The 18,235-nt window shown below is 36.2% G+C and overlaps 1 protein-coding gene across 1 annotated transcript in view; it reads left to right on the top strand.

The window, feature by feature from the left end:
- Positions 1–14,886, top strand: part of GNAZ (guanine nucleotide binding protein (G protein), alpha z polypeptide) — a 43,489-nt gene extending 28,603 nt beyond the window's left edge. The window contains exon 2 of the mRNA XM_008947792.1: positions 12,803–14,886. Coding sequence (XP_008946040.1) covers positions 12,803–13,147 — 345 coding nt within the window. The 3' untranslated portion in view covers positions 13,148–14,886. The remainder of the gene's footprint in view (positions 1–12,802) is intronic.
- Positions 14,887–18,235: the final 3,349 nt, after the last annotated feature.

Genomic DNA, 18,235 nt, shown 5'->3' with positions numbered 1-18,235 from the left:
TCATGTGACCACAATGTGTTTGTTTTTAAATGCAGTCTTGGTCAACCAAAATAATTCTTACTGCTTTCTCTGCAGCCCAAGAGGCTAGAACTTCCATGACAAATACGGGAGCATTTTTTTTTTTTCAGAACCCACCACCATTTCTTTGTGTCGGTCTGGGCGGCACGGAGCAGCACGGAGTCCCCAGGCAGGTGCAAAGGAGGAATCTTATTTACAAAAAAACCTGGTCTTTTTATGTCATTAGTTGACCATTAGTTTACATACTTTTTAGGCACAACAAATCCACTTTAACCAAACACCTAGCATGCCTCGCCACCTCTATTCTAGCTGAGTCACTCTCCCAGAGGCCTTTTCTGCTTAGCCTAAGTTACAGGCTCGAGCCGTGATTTTACCAGGCCTTCCCTTCCAAAACTGTACCTATCAGCTACATTTCTTCTTCAAATACTCTAACTTCATGGAAATTCTCTCTTGAAAGCGGTTTGATCTAAGTTCCAGTAATCCTGCTTAAAACCAGAATTTTATTGAAAGTGAAGACAAGATTCTTTCTTTCTCCATGCTGCTAAACATGCTGCTTTTTCACTCCTCAGTACTCCTGTCAGTTTATGCAAAGAAAGCCAAGATCAGACCCAGATTTTGACCCTCTATTTGATGTTGGTTTACATTTTTTAACCTTTCTTTCTCTGTTCCTTTCTCATTCTTGACTCTGAACATTGACCTATGTGCCCTACAGCCTTTACGTTTCTTCCAGGTTAGTAGGAAGCAACCCCAAGATCAGTATGATGGCAAGAACTATGTTAGAACTACAGGCAAGGTTGCAAAAAGATCTGAAATAACCACTTGCTCCTGAAGTATGCTACGTCAATCTTGCAACATAGATGGGGTAAAAAGGGAAGGTAGCCATTTTTCCCAAAAGAGCTCTAGCTGCACCAAACTCTGTAAGCTTCTTAGCTAGAATACTTTCAAAGATGCAACAGAACAGAAAGCAAGTGCTCCTGCAAGAATTTCAGCTGCTTAAGCTGTGAGGGCAAAATGTGCATTTCTCCAGATGCCACACTATCTAAGAAATAGTCTTAGGGTTTCTGAGAAATCATGAAGTTACTGGCCAACTTTTCCTGGTGAAAATTCATTCAGCATCAATGTGGGCCAGTTTTCTTCCTTGCCTTTTTTTCTTTTTCCCCCCTGGGTCTCAGAGAAAATATCATTATCCTCCTGTTATTCATACACTCTAGTGTGGGACAACACAAATTACTCACTACTTTCCAAGACCTTTTGATTACCTTCTTGTTGAGAAACACTGCTTCAAATGATGGTGAAATTTGTAATGCGCTACTTCTTTTTTGTTGTTGTTTTAAACTGGACAAGTCTAATGGGAAAAGCAAAATTGTCTAGGAATTGTGGCAGTTTTACGTGTGTTATGTAAAGTAGTAATTTTCACCAACAGAGAATGAAACAGCTGATTTCTCAAAAAGGATGAGCTGTTCTGACAGCCCTAACATACAAAACAGTTGTACTAGGTCACAGGAAGTATCTGCAGTAGTCTGTGTCCAGCTGGATATTTAGAAAAGAGTAGGGGAATAGATCAAGCATAAACTGGTATTTCCTGCAACATACCCTACCAGATAACTGAACTGAACATCAACATCTTTCTAAGTGCCCTTTTGATTTAATTGCTTTTTGAACCCAATTATACTTCTATGACTTTTATTATTATTATTATTATTATTATTCTCTAACATCTCATGACAGAGTTTTACATTTAATTATGCGCTGCATGGAAGGAATACTTGTCTGCTGTCAGAAGACTGAATTTGATGTCTCTTACTTATTGCCTTGTAAGAAAAGGTGCACAAATCATTCACTGTTCACCATTTCCATACCATTCATGATTTTATGAGCTCTACTGTGTTCTCTCTCTCAGCTGTTTCTCTTTCCAGGCTGAAAAGAACTAGGTTTTTGTTTGTTGGGGTTTTTTTGTTTGTTTGTTTGTTTGTTTCATGATAGTCATTCCATACTTGTGATAATTCTTGCTGATTTTTTCTCTATTTTCTTATTCTAGTAACTGTTACAAATGATTCTTTACCTTATTTATATCTATTAGATTTCATAAATATCCAGAGTCCTGTTTTAAATCTGGGCTTGATTGTGTTGAAAAGAAAACCTATTTACTTGAGAAGTCTCTTTTCTTTATATCACAGTTTATCAGGTTGGACTCTTGTAATTTATGTTTCAGATTTCAAATGGTTTTTATCCTGAGAAAGGGCATTCACAGGCACTGGATTTTGCAGTCTGTCCCCCTGACATTATTCTGCTACACAAAAATTTTATGCTTACTAGTACATTTTAGTGGCATATTAATGGCAAAAAGTAATGGAGTTCTTTCAATAAAAAAAAATAACCTCTTATATATGCAATATACTGTTTCACTTATGGCAAACCATTGCCTGGGTGACAGAAGCCAGTATTTACCCTGTTAACACCTTTCCCTGACCCCCTGAACTATTAGAAAAATGCACTTTTCAAAGAAGGTGCAATGGAAGGCACTGTTTCTTCACACATAATCTGTCAGGTACAGCTTGGGTTATGTGTATAATATACAAAAGGTTGGTTAGTCAGTAGTCTGCAACAGTGAATAAACACTTTTCTTTCTACTTGCATACTCTCTTGTAGTTCTCATACAGATTTCTGCAGTATTTTAATAGCTTAAGTGCTACTCTAATGTCTAAAGAGCTTGAAAGAACAGAAAAAAATTAAAAATGGGTCTACACAAAGACCACAGCTCCATTCTGTGACCATTCCCTTTTCTTCCTGCCTCACCAACAGGATAGTGACAGTAAAGTGTAACTCTTTCCATCAAAATAACAGCTCTTATGCTTGAGTTCACTTCTTTGGGATGAAAAGTTTGAAATCTGCTCAGAACTGCATCCATAAAATTGACTTCTCATTTATAGATTCAACTATACATATGTTTTTACAATTCATGGAATTATAGAAATGTAGGCTGGATGTGGTCTCTGAAGATCACTTATCCTATTGTCCCAGCTGAAGCTGGACTATTGCCAACAGTAAATGAGGGCAGCTATGGCTTTAGCTGGTTGAGTGAGGAAAACCTCTGTGGGCGGTGATTTCACAAAATTTCTAGGCAAACCTTTCCGGTACCATGCTAGTCTTCCTGACATCTAACCTGAACCTCCTAAGCTACAAGTAGTGTTCATTGTCACTTACTCCTTCATCAGATACTGCTGGGAAGAGTTTAGCTTTATCAGCTTTGTAATTATGCTTCAAGTAATTGTAGGCTGTTACTGGATCACCATTTAACCTCCTCCTTGCCAGCCCAAGGCCCAGTTTCCTCAGCTGCTCCTTGAAGGTCAATGCAGCGTTAAGTTACTGCCGTAGATACAAAAGGCTGATGTTAAGCTTAAAGGTCTCAAATGAGGGCAGCTAAAGTCCTGGACAACTTTATATAAAACTGTGCAGCATTTCAGCTATGTTGAATATGTACTTGAAGTGCTCCTTTTGCCCTTGAGATAAGCAAATAATCTAAAGAAAAAAAAAAAGAAAACAAACCACAGAAACACCACCCCACCTGAAAACAATGAGTAAGCACTGAAATCAATTGAAATATGTTCCCAGGAATAAAAAAGCTTGCCTCTATTATCATATATCTAACTCAGATGTCTAAGGATAAAACATCCAGATATTTCTAATTAAAATATGAATATTCATGATACTTTGAATATATTTTCAATAATAGTGATATTTTAAACAAATGCTATTTTAACAATGAAATGTTTTAAAACTAGATTTTTTTGTAAACTCCAGAAATATGCAGTTTGCTTGGAATACTGTACAATGTTTAAAAGTCCTCTCCCCCACCCCCTGTGCAAGCATAGGTGTTACATGCTGCTAATTTACTTCTTAGAACTAAGTTAAAAATTACCTTAATTTGTATTCAAATTTGCATTTAGTTTATTCAACTAAAACATAGCAAGCTTTCCTTTAAGGAGAAAAATCAAGCTACCTGCTCACTTTAATGATTAAATGGGGGCCTGTGAAAAGTGGTATATTCCATGATGCTATTTATCTTGTGTACTTTTACTAGACCCCTGGCAGTGCTGCCCTGGCTGGATGCTGTCTATGTAAGTGTAAGTTTTAATGTGCTGGCCCATTGAGACTTTTAAGTTTCTTTTAGCCTGCATCAGTTGCAGTAGCATTTTTTTTGCTGATCTATCTTTATTACTCCTTCCCAGCAATGTTGACCTGTGTTGCTGTTCTATTAGATACGGGATCAATATTGACTGCCCTGTATTTCTGTTCTCCTGAACACACCTTTATCTAGAACTTTCCTCTGGAATTCTAATTTTTGTATGAGAAGGGAAAATACAGCACCTATCACATGCACATTTTATGACTTCTCAGTAAAATTCTCCTGTACTTCAGCTCACTTAGGAGATACGTATAGGTAGTCACAAAAAATAACTCCATCTACATCTATTTCTCCACTTTTAGTCTGCCCCTTTCCTTGTTGTGGAACAGTCCTTAATACCTTAGCCAGACATACCAGAGTAGCCTTTATCTGGATCTTCTAGCATTTCTGTTAAATGATGAGTGCCCCACTCTTTCTGATCCTTGAACTCAGTAACCTTTTCCTTTGTTCTTCTCAGAGTTTTCCATATATCTTGTCCGTAGGTACTTTTTAGTCTATGTCCCAGCAGAAGCACCTGTTATCCCGTTCCTTTGCTTGGAAATACCCTGGCTCAAAATCTAATTCTCCTGTCAGGAAATGTAATCAAATTTCTTTCTTCACTCAGGCACTCTCTGGAGTATAATCAGAGCTTGGTGTCAGACTGTACTTACTGGGATTAACAAATCTGTATTTTTCCTCATCTAGGAATATAGAACAGTTTTGACATTATTAAAGGGTGGTTTACCCCACTCTGTCATTGGCACCCATATGTAACTACTGCGTAACAATGCCTCACTTATCATGTGCTACAGATGTGACTTGCTGGTTCAGTGCACGCCTAAAAATTTGCAGGGATCAATTTTGAAAGACAAATGTTCAGGAATCTATTGAATACTCCAAATTAAATCTGCTTTGTCTAGTTTAGTCCACAGCTTTGGTAATGCTACGATTGTTTTCCAGTCACAAAGATCATATGTGATAAAATATCTATAATGTTTTCATTGTCATCCTATACAATAGCCAAGACTAAAGGTCCCCATGTAATTCTTATTGGCACTGCCAGATTCAGTTATCATCTGCAGAGTTTTCTGTAAAGGCAGTAGTAATACTCCACAGGAAATCATCAAGGGAGACAGTATGCAGCAGCACTGTTTGTCAAGTTTATTTTCCCTTTCTTCTCTGAAAAAGAGGTAGCAAATATAGACTGGTGCCTCCTCTACCTGTTTCACATGCAAACTGTAAGTATAAACAATTACAGGGCATCTTTAAAACAATGAGGAAATGGTTTGGTAGTTGACAAATTTTATTTGCTAGTATAATTTTTCCTCCTGATTTGAAGATGAATCTGTTTAAAAAAACTGGAAGCAAGCTTGCTTCATGCCTAATACTTCTGGTTTTTTTTACCTTCATCATGTAAATACTTATCTTCCTATCCAAAATCACGGAAGACTTCTCAGGGCTTCTCATCATATCAACCACGTTTCTCAGCCTTGTTTCTGTATGCTCATTTCACAGTAGAAGATTCAAGGTTCCTCTAATATAAAACCTTATTTTATGACCCCTTCCAATTTCCCATTATTATGGTGGCATAAAGTGTATGTATATACATTGCACATTATGATAGTTTTCTACCTTTCTGCACTTCCCATTCCTCTTATATATACAGAACATTGAAAGGAATTTTGGTAGGAAGGATAGAAATGGATGGCACATGCATGTATATGTCCATATAATAGGTGCTATATTGACATAGCTGCTAATAGTTATCCTGATCTCCTTCCCATTTTGTTTACCACATAACTGGTCAGGAATTCCTGCAGTGATTGCAGACTAATGTAACTGCTTTGGTGATGGGATAATGACTTTGCCTCTAGAATAAGTTAAGCTTCTGAGTGACTTGTGAACACTTCTCAATGAATTCACAACAGGACTCACCCTTCTATGTAAATCTTTCTAATTTTGAGATTTTAGAATTCTCCTAATTTTCTAGGAAAACATTAGGATCCTAGGATTGGAAAGAAAAGGTTTGGAAAGGCAAAACAGTTCTGTCTAGTCAAGCTCCTTTTGGCTACCCTGTCCTTTCTGGTAGATGCCAAGGCTAGAAATAGGTATATACAGGACAATGCAGGTTGGGTGTTTATCCCATTTTAGTCACACCTCAGTGAGGTTCTTGATTTCTTTATTTGAGACGTATATAGAGAGAATTGGATTAAGTCTATTTACTTCTCTCCAACAGAGAGCTTCTTCTTTTTGATTTTTAGACAAAAGTAATTATATTTTGCATTTCATGAAATTATCATAATCTTAACCCATTTAGAACCACAGCTCCCTGATGCTTTGCATTCTTGTAGGAGTTGTCTTTCTTTGAACATAACATGAATCATACAATAGTCTTTTTCCTTTTAAAGCAAGTCTCTCTTATCCAGCACTCAATCAGGCCTCTCTAAGTGCTAGGCAGGAAGCACCTTTCAACTAGTACTCAGGCTTTTTACAAGAAAAAAGTACCTCTTTATATTTACTCAGGCTATTTCTTTCCTTCTGCAGCTGTATTTTCTTCTGCAAAATTCTTCTGCCTCCCATTATACATTTATTCAAACATAGTTAGAATTCCTGCATTACTTTGGCTACGACTGTCTCAGGCAGTGGTATTTCCCTTCAATTTGTTTTGTAGACTGTCATTATTTCAATACGGATCCAATTTTTTTTTTTTTTTTTATAGTAACCTTAAGGAAAAAGCCATATTTACATTCAACAGATTCAGTTATGTTTTTACCCCCCTACCCCTTCTTCAAACAGTTTAGCTTCATCTGCTTTCTTTAGAAGGTCTTAGGTTGTGGATCTCTAAAGAACACATTTGAAACAGAAAAACATTCATGCCATTTTGTGAAATAGCTTGTAGGTACCAGCTGATGTTAAATGCCAGCCACTGTCACAAGGAAAAGCCTCAACAGGAAAGTAGCAACTGGTTCTTCCAAGATTTACTGACATTTACATTTTTTTCTAACTTTTCTGGAAAGCAAACATAACCATTCCTAGATGAATTTTATTCATCACTATTTCTGGTTTGCACAAGACAAATTTTATGTTGTTTAGTTAAGGTTTTCACAATCCCTATGTACTTACCAGTTTTAAGATAATGATAAAAGAGAAATAATGACTGAAAGATTAGGTTCTTAGGTATTTAGTACAAATGGCAGTTAATTCCCTTATTTGTGGTAGTTTCTGTCTTCATTTTCCTTTTTTAGTTCAAAGCTCCTCCAACTGTGACCAGAGAGCTTTAATGTCACAGCTGTGAGAAGACACTACATTCCAGTTTGGTTCCATTTACCAAGTGATTTTTCTAATTACTTGCTATCTTGATAACAGGGTTTTCTCTTTTGAAAACTCTTAGTTGTTCTGGAACTCTTTCCTACCAAGTACCCCTGTACTGTTCCAGAGGATGACCAGGGATGTTTCTGTATTTGCAAATGATTGGAAGAGCAGAAGCAGCCATCTGTTCCTTAGCATGTTGTTTCCCTTAAGCAACCGATTCCTTGTTCTTGAGCTCAGAGAAGAATTTGCAATTAGCCCCCAGCAAGGCCGTCTGGACAAGGCATTGGCATTATCTTGTTTGTACCCCAGCTTGTGTGTATTTATGAAATTACAGCAGCACATTTTTTCTAACCACCTGGCTAACTACTCCCCTCAGGACTCCTGAACTGGAAAAGACACTGCAGAGAAGAATGCTTTTTCCTACTGTCATTTTTTTTCTCAATGTTAATAGAAAATCTTTATAACTCCGTTGGAAGCTGTACAATAGTTCTATTTTTTTATAATAATAAATCATAACCCTCTTAAGTTTACTTTCCCTGTAATACATACAGGAATTCTACAACCCTGATGGAACCAGAAACAAGCCTGTTAGGCTAGGTTAGGAGTGTATGTATGAGTGGATACATCACGTGTCTTTAGGCTCAGTTTCAGTGTCAGACTTCATCTCAGAACTGTGGACATAGCGCTTCTTATTTAAGATTTTCAGATATATCAAGACATATATAGCTAAAAAAATTGAGAAGTATCTCATGCATCACTGTTTCAAATGTGACTTTTGCACAGGACAAGTCACAAGCCAGCACTTAAAGTTTAAAAAGGCTTTGTCCTGCCATGTGTACTATTATTCCCTCAGGGTTGGATTTACTTGTTTGTCACATAATTCCATGCAGAAAGTGAGATTGAACACTATGTGTTTCAGGTCTCCATGTTAATAGGTAAAAAACAAAAAATCAGAATAACTTCAATCAGTTGTCTGTTCTTCATATGGAAGTAGGTGTTGCTTGTTTCTCTTTCCTTAAAGTTTTCATAATTATGTGGGTGAGATCTTAAAGTTATTTGAAGACTTGTTTTTTCTTTGCTGATACATTTCCTCATTCAGTGACACATTGTCCTACTTTTCCTATTATAGTTAAATCATAAAATGGATTTTGGGGGTTAATTTCCCAAGGTGCACCATCCAACCATAGTCTTGTACTGGTGTAATATAGCCTGCATCTTTGTTGGAAATTATTCCCAATTAACTTATTTGCATTTTAACTAAAGAAATTCTATTTACTTTAATTAAGGGTTTTATGACTTTCAGATATTCAGCTAATAGAATAATATTACAATGAAGAAGACATTTGGATGTGAGGTACAACAGCTTACTAATTCTTACTTTACATCATGTGAGAAATCACCAAATTTACAGTAATTAAAAACTGTCAGTCCTCTTGTATGCATTCATTACATTTCACAGTTTATGGAAGGGTTTAACTGTCTGATTTTGTCCTTGGACTACAGATGCCAACTGTAGATTTGGTAGTAGCAGGACAGTATTATGATTCACTACAAAATACAGTAATAAACACAAACCTCTTAAAATGCAATATCCTGTTGGCATGAACGTTCTGAGAGTTGGCCAAAACCCTATATTAGCTCTAAAACATTTTTTTTTTCCAGACAATTAGTAGCAAAAGCATTTCAACTGAGCTAAAAATTTCTTGTATGGTTTTATTAACAGCTACAAATTCAGGGAAGGAAAAAAAAGCGTGAAACAGACCTACAGTGTTTTTAGGGGATCTGTTGTGTCTGGATTTGCATTGTAAAAATGAAAAAAAAAACCTCCCTCAGATTTTTCTTAAAGCTGTGTTTTTACATCTATAAATCTGTCTCTATGTAAATAGGCTCAAGTGCCAGATGAGTATATATTTCATATTATATATTCATATATATTATTCATATATATGTTTTCCTTTATAAAGGAGGAAGTGAACATAAACCCCAAATATAGGGCCTGTATAACTTTGTTTATATTTCAATATGCCTTAAGAAGCTTGTGAGTTAAATTTCAACATGGCTCTATGCTGCTGCTGTGCCAGTGCCAACCAGCACGTGGTGCCCCTGTGCTCCTGAGGCTTTTGAAATTACCAGAAACTGCCAAAGTCTGTGGTTTTAATCTGCAAGCAGTGTAAATGCAGAATTACTCACTAAAATAACTATCAGTCAAATTAATGCCTTCCTGGAACTCGAAAAATCAGAGGGCTGACCAAGTGAATCCATAGCAAACGAAAAGGAGTAGTAACACAAATAAAATGAGGAAAGTATAGGAGGTAATTTGAAAAGCTTAGGTAAAACAGTCTGCTCGTATTTCAGCAACTATGCATTTTCAAAGGGTTATTTTTTCAAGATACTGTTTTAGTGTAACAATCTGTTGCAGATTTCCTTTGACGCAATAAAAATACAACATATTTTCATTCTCTAATAAAACCAAACAAGACCTAAATTTTAAATAAATTATGTTTTCATATTACTTTTAACATAATTAACAGTGAATATTCTTTCTTCATCTCATCAGTTGAAATATCGAGTCACTTTGGCATGATTTTAGTGAAGTCGAGGGAGATGCACTAGACACAAGTAGACACATTTCAGGAGAATTTGCCCAAAATACTGTTACCTCTGTTAAAAACAAAAGTCATCCTCTCACCTCGACTTCCCAAACAGGAAAACTGGGCAGAATACCTCAGTTAATAACAGAAATACCCAGACTCTAGATTACTTTCATCCCCTCTGAACACAAGACAGAAAATGGAACACATGCATATTTTGCAAATAATCTTGTAAATAAAGTATACTCTCTTTTCTGATATCCCAAATCCCTTCTGTTCACTTACCCTGGACCACTGTGCTGACTCATGATTTATGTGTAAGGTTTTTAGAAACCTAAGATATTGTATATAGAAAGGAGTGCAATACTTGCAGGGCAATCTTTATGGGAAATACTGGGAAGATTTGGAACTGCATCCTGATATATACCTACGTGAATGATGCCCATCATTCACAATACCTTTCCCTTCCATCATTCCCTTTCCTGATCAGTAATGCCTAATTTAATTCAATTTGCTAGATGGACTAAGCTGAAGAAATTTTATTAAATCTTATGCAGTCTCATGATCTGAGAATTCTGAAAGTAACAGATACTCTAAACAGAATGGGATTTAGTTTCTTAATTTAGCAGGACAGTATTGCAAATTCACTTTGTCGGAAGAGAAAAAAAGGATAAAGATATTGAATTAAAGATCTCCAGACTTCACAATCTGCAATCTGAATGTTTTTTGTACAGCTTTTGTAGGGATCAGTTGAAAGAATTATCACCTGAATATATGCATCTCTTCATGGAAACTTAACATGCAAAAGATTTCCATAGATACTTAGCTTGTTTATTGTTTTTAAGAAAGTTATCATCTATATTGCCGTACATGGAAAGTTTTCTTCATGTTTTATCCATGGTTTATTAGCAAGCAGACTTTACAGAGCTGACTACACAAGTTTTCTTTACATCCTGTGATCAGGGTGCAATAAATCTTGGTGTTACCTCAAAACACAGGGAAAGAATGTTGAAAATAAAACTGGAATAAACCAACATATCCTTACAACAATATTTTCAGTAGTATAAAGCCTAAGCAACAATACCCCCCCCCCCCCCAGTGAGTAGGAACAACAGCTAATATTTTAGCTGTAGGCTAAGTATTAACTGTAGGCCTGTCATTGAGGTAAGAGTTAAAAGCTTTACAGAAATATTTCCCATATAAAATCAATTCATCTGGACATGTGGGTACGAATACTGAATTTAATGTTGTGATTAATGTCACATTGGTTTACCTACTGGAAAGTATTTTGAGAGCTATGCATGGGATCAGCCCTACGAGAAGGAGATATGCTTTACAGTGTTCTGAGATTTTAAAGATGCCCAAAAATAATAAAAAAAAAAATAAATTTAAGCTTTCTGAAGATGCTTAGATGGGAGCGATGGAAAAGCATAACTCAGACTTTGGAATCTGATAAAAATCTGGCCCACAGGGATCAAAAGAGCAAACAGCATTATCACCAAGTTGAAAAATTAGTTGATGTTACTTTTCAAGAACAGAATAACTGGCACACAACTAAAAGACTCTTCTATATAAAATTTGTTTTTTTAAAAAAATAATTACAGGATTTAAACAGAAATCACTGCAATAATTCCAATTCTCAGCATGCTACCTCTCTCTTAAAGCCTATGAAATCTTCAGAATATATATAATTTCCAATTTTATAATGTGCCTTGTTTTGTAAATATTTGTTTCTACACTTTTATTAGTGCTTTTTTCTAATACATCCCTTTCCTGTTTTTGGCTGTACACGAACATAGCTGAGCTGGGACAGAATAAAGGTCCACTTATTTAAGAATTATAGGTTTTTTTAATTAACATTATTGCTGAGTACTGAAAAAGACTGGAATGAAACCTTGTTGCTTAATTGTAAGATGCCACGCTCATCAACATTCTCTAAACAGGAATAGGATGACTTGGTTGAAAGACATTTTCATTTAAATAGAAAATATGAGTGCACACCTTAAAAAGAATTAATGATAGACAAGCATCTGACCAAAGTTAGTTGGATAGTGATATCCCTGATGTGCAAATGAAGCCTAACAAGAATTAAGATCTAAGTTGTAACACAATGAAAACACTGACCTTATCAAGAATGCCTGATTACGATATTTTCATTATCTACTTCTGGCAATACTTTAGTGATATTTATTTTAATAACCTAGAATATTTTCTGTTCAAACCATTACAAGCGCTGACATCCATGTATAGGTGTCAGTCAGCCTCCCAGGCGCCCGGTACCACGGACAGCTCCGGCCGTACCGCCACTCGCGCAGCAGGAACATTCCAGCCGGCCATTGATTTCTAATGTGTCTCTCTGCTCAGCCCTTCTATTTAAAGAATCTGTTTATAGTGCCAACCTGAGTTTGAACATGACCATGTTTTTCAAAGTTATACCTATTGTTTCTAAATCTTCAGTTTAAGACTTTCCTCCACAGTTGCCAAATATCTTAAAAAATAAAGGAAGGGCGAGTCTGTGGCGAAATGTATTGTATCAAAAGAAGTGAATTAAGATCTCTGAAATTTCACAGCCAGGTAAGACAGACAGTCACCAAATAAAACGAAAGTTGTTTCTAAAGCAGATTTTGCTCATTGATAAACATACAATGTATTTTGTGTGCCTTTCAGTCATACTGAAACACTATTGTTGACACTTTTTTTTTCCCCTCTCCCGCAGAGTCGAATGGCAGAAAGCTTGCGTCTCTTTGATTCCATCTGCAACAACAATTGGTTTATCAACACTTCCCTCATCCTTTTTTTGAATAAGAAAGATCTGCTGGCAGAAAAAATCAGACGCATCCCCTTAACAGTCTGCTTTCCTGAATATAAAGGCCAAAACACGTACGAGGAGGCAGCAGTCTACATCCAACGCCAATTTGAGGACTTGAATCGCAACAAGGAGACCAAGGAGATCTACTCCCACTTCACCTGTGCCACTGATACCAGTAACATACAATTTGTCTTTGATGCAGTGACAGATGTCATCATTCAGAACAATCTCAAATATATTGGCCTCTGCTAAGAATCCTTGGGCTTAATTTGTTTTCCTGAAGTGATAAAAAAGGGGCTAACTACTTCCACTTCTAGTGGAAAAGAATGGGGCAATGCTTAGTAGCCCAAGGAGCAAAAAGGGGAAATCTGATGTATGTACACAGTTCCTCTTAAGCTCCCTTAACCTCCTACGTTATTTTTCACAAATGTATGCTCTGGAGAGTGAAAGCCTCCTCTCCAAAACACACACGCTCTCACACACACACACACACTCTCACACACCGGCCCCTCTGGGAAAAAAAAGGCAAGTAAAAAAACCCAAACCAAAACAAAAAAAGAGATTGAGGCCTAACTCTGTGGAGATGTTTTTCACCACAGTCACTGCACTTTTATTCCATTTGTTTCATTCCATTTCCTACAGTGGGAGTGTTATCATGTTCTATGTGAGAAATAATTCATCATCCAATTGTCCTAAAATTTGACTGATGTGAAGTGGCAGATGAACTTGTTTGCAGGGTGTGGAGCAGAATGGTTGTGTTGGAGAGAAAAGCTAGTTCAAACCAGAAGCTACAGAACAGAGAGTTTAAGTAAAATACTACGCAGATTTGTAGAAAATGGGCGTGCACTCACAATACTGGCACCCACAGTGAAACAGTATATACACACACATCAGGTATGCACATGACTCACAGCATATACTATGTACACACTTCTGCTTTACTTTAGTGTTTCTCATGGACAACTTGCCTGTTAAAGGAATTGTTGGTGCGCAACCGTTCTGTGATTTCCAAACTGACTAGCAGCTCCTTCTGCTCTTTAAGGCTTCAAATATGCAGCAAACCTACATGAAATGAATCTATGAATAGGCCAAATTAAGGTCAGTGTTTCTTCTACTAGTGAGGAGTTTTATACATCAAAACAGTCTTCTTTTACATCTTTTTTTCCCAACTCTTGTGGTGTTTCACAAAATCCAAACTATATTTAAGAAGTAGGTTAGTGTTACTTTTTTAAAACAGATAAATAAATCACAAGGCAATTTTAAAAATTATTGTTGTAGTGTCTGGATTGCTGAATGTGAAAGTTGCCAACAGACAATTCTGTTCCCCTGCTCCAAATACATTCTGGGAATTTTAATATTGTAACAGATTTCCCAAGAAGCAGGAGCCATGGAGATTGGTGTAGTATATAGCCTCCAAAGTCTTTTTTTTGTCGGTTTTTAAATTATTTTTAAAATGTGATGTATTATTAGAAGGTTAAAGATGAGCGATATGAACAATAACTAAATGTCTTGATATTTCGATTTAATAATTTAAATTATTTACAGTTTAGTGAAGTTAAGGAAACTGAAGAGATGCATTCCTCAGCTCCAGGTTTCATCTCATTAAGAAACACTACTGGATGAAGTAACATTCCAGCAAAAGTTTGAATGCATAAGAACCTCTGTGGGACTGTACTGGAAAATCTCAAATGGATCAGATAGACCTAAGTCTTTGGTCACTTGATTCTTTCCCCTGCCATAGAAAAGACTTCTGAAAGACTTCAGTGTAAAGTTGGTGTGTAAATATATGTTTGATAATTGTAAAGCACATACGTACACAGAGACAGAGACACACAGACACACTGGAAAATAACCTTCTACTTTTGTTCCCCCTATGTACTATGATTAGCGCAAGAAATCTCAGCCAAGGGCTCTAAGAAATTGAAAACAAAATGGTTAATAACATCAACATTTAAATTGTCCACTTAAAAAAATAAATTATTCAAGTGATACTGAACGTGTCTATAGTGTGTTCATTAATTAGTGTTATGACAGATACTTAACAGGACAATGTTTGTGAAGTTTTCTTTCCTTTATGACAGACTCGTGGGTTTCACTTATTTGCTCCAGATCTTTTCCTTCAGTCTTATTCAGCAACATTCAGCCATTTCAATCCTAAGCAATTACCTTTGAGCAACTCAGTAAAATTTAATGGATGTGTTCCCATTTAATATTTCTATAAATTCTGAATGCATGTTATTGTTATATTTTTGGGGGAGATGGTTAGTAGCAATTTTAGGAAAGAAGTTATAGATCAAGATCTGTAGGAAATATTAGGAAAGAAACTCGCAGGGTATCTGCAAGATACATACAAAGCCTACCCTGCATATTGTCTTACACAAGCAGATACCAGATGCATGAATGCCTATGCTTAGAAACACGTCTAAGCATAAGCACAGAGATAATTTTTTGAATATTGTCTGAAGTTGGCCTCCTAAAAGATTAAAACATCTTTTAAAAAAAGAAAAATCCATTCACGTTTAGGTTCTACTGAGCAAGTAGTACAGCAAGGCTACAAAATCGGTATGAGATTCTGCTCATGCTTGTGAAAAACCTAAATATTTGTAAAAAGCAACCATATAAGGTGATCTATCAACATAAGCCTTGTTGATGTTTTTTTCCTTGATGTTTTCTTGAAAATTCCATCTATTCAAACTATAACAAGGTTCTTTTAGAACATTCTGTAACTGAAATATTTAGAAGTCTGGATGTACATTAAGAAAAGCTGCAACTCTTGTACAAACAGCATAAACTCATAAAAATCACTTGTTAGAGAATGCTAGATAAATAATAGCCCTGGAGTTTAAACAGAATTTTACTTAGAACCCTTCACCCCATTAATAATTTCCAAGATCACCCAAAAATATTTGATAGTGCTTGGCTAATTTGATTTCTTTGTTTGCTTCTTGGCATTTCTACAAAATGCATTGAAAAGTCTTAATCTTTCTTACCTTATGTTTACAAATCCTTTTGACCTCTTTGAAGATATCTAAATTCAAGCTAGGATTTTTCTAAGTGACCTGGAGACTTAAGCTAATGATGAGCTGGGACTGCCAAGAGCACTACAATACTCATGAAGGCAATGCCTCAAGCAATAATAATTATCAAACCTACTTGCAAATGCAACCATAACCAAAAATATTCTCTGAGGCTCAAGTCATGGGTTAAGACTTTCAAAACTCTCAGACATAATCAATAATGTGGAACAATCTGTCTAATTTTGAATGAGCTATTTTGTCCCTGCCCTGAAGATACAGGGCCCCTTTAAGCATTCCCTGTCAACTGTTACACCTGAAAAACAGAGGCAGAAGAGCCAATGAGGCTGTGCCTTGAAGGTATAAAAGCTTTGTCCTGCCACACAGGGTGTATTTAGTTCTTACTTTTAGTGAGAAGACACCATTGCCTGCTTGTGACACTTAAAGTCAAGCTGCTTGACCTGGTGAGTTTACTAGAAGCTATATATAGTAATTGCTAATGGAGTCCCTAGAGCTAGTACAGGATCTGCTAAATTTCATTTACCATTAAGGTGCTGTTGTTTACTTCAGAAATTGCACAGTATTTCCAGTCTAAATTGCTTGCTATAGTGTAATATCCTTTTATTAGCCAGCTGAATTGAGAAAAAGGTATAAAATGAGTCAGGGTGTCTCCTTCCAATGAACGGATTATTACATTTTATGCCTCCTTCACCTCTAACTGTCATGGTACTGTGGCCATTTCAGATTAGTGAAAGAAGTGGCAAGAAACCACTGGTACTCATTAGACCATAGCTTCAAGGTAAGAAAGCTGGCTAGGAAAACTAAAACCAAAAGCGTAGTGTTATGAAGAGGATAAAAGATGTTTTATGTTAAAAAATAAATCTTTTTTCAACTAAGAAGGTCCTTCCAACATAATTATTACAGACAACCTACAACAGGAGTGGAGAGCTTAGGATATGTGACCAAGGGCCTAAGGGTATCTCTTGAGTAAAGGAGTCGGTTATGTTTCTCATTGAATGAAGGCTATCTTAGGAAGCAGAAAAGAAATTGAAGCTCTTCCATGTATTCCTACTTGACTGAAGAAAAGCAAAGGCATGGGGAGGAATAAAGCAGTAAATTAATAAGTTTAAGTAATCAGCTCACATAATTGTGTTCTCTGAATAGCAATTCCTTGCTATTAACTCTCTAATCATTTAATTCTTATGTTTTTGATCTTAGTATTCTAAGTAACTCATGGTTACTCTGTTTTCTATCTCAAGAATTCAAGATGTTGAAATAAATTGTTTTACACAGAAGTAATACTATTTCGCGACTGCATAAGAAAACTGAGGCACAGGGAAGGTAAAACTAAAAAATTTGGGCCCAAAACAGGTGCTAAAATGAAATCCCTTGACTCTTAGTTGTTCACCTGGATAAATCATGCAATTAAATTTGCATCTATTTTCCCCATCCTCAGGTTTGTCAGTGATGCAGCACATTGCCACCTGAAAAGAATTGCATTAATACAGCTGGGGTTTCACTTCACCTGGGCCACAATGACATTCACAGAAGAGATGTTCCATCTGCTGCAATAAGAATGCCATCTGTCCTTTTAGCACTTGCACTCCATACAGCAAAACAAGTTTCAAAGAGAAAAGGTATCCTTAAAGAGTTCTTATCCTTGGATCTGATTGTATGTTTTTTTTCTAAGAAAAAAAACAATAGTGGAATAGTGGAGACACTAAGTGTCAGTAAAGTAGGAGAAATACTCTATCTTGGACTCTCCTCCTTTAGAGATTCTGGCAAGCTTAGAAATCCCCACCCAATCCACCTCGATCTTTGTCTAGAAGGACTAAGTACCCATAAAAGACAGGACAGATAATGGGTAAGAATTATGGACCTTTTCCAGTTTTAACCATATCCTAGTGTGAGATTTTTTTTTTCCTGGAACTGTTTTTGCAGTTGTTATGGCCCTGGTCATTTATCACTACGTAATGCCCTTCCACTGACTTTAAGTGGTGTGTGTCAAATGAAGTGTTTGCACAAAGAGTGAAAGTTTTTCCTATTAATTTTTTCAGTGTTCCTAATTTTCCCCTGCTGCTGGTTCTTCTCCCTCTTCTATCCTCTATTGAAAAAATATATTTATCTTATTTTTGTCTGTCTTCTGACCATTAATTCTTGCCACTAAGTTGTTGTTTTTTCTGGAAATGTTACTCTTTGGTGTTCTCCCAACCTCTGTGGGTTTTCTCAGCTTTTGGTTTTTTAATGATCCCATTGTCCCTGGGGGACATTGGTATACATCCTTAAATTTAGGAATGAAAAATAGACTGCAAGTGGATTTGCTTAA

This window comes from Merops nubicus, unplaced genomic scaffold, assembly GCF_000691845.1.
Source record: "Merops nubicus isolate BGI_N331 unplaced genomic scaffold, ASM69184v1 scaffold23019, whole genome shotgun sequence".
NCBI lineage: Eukaryota > Metazoa > Chordata > Aves > Coraciiformes > Meropidae > Merops > Merops nubicus.
This window is presented reverse-complemented; position numbering and strand designations above follow the sequence as displayed.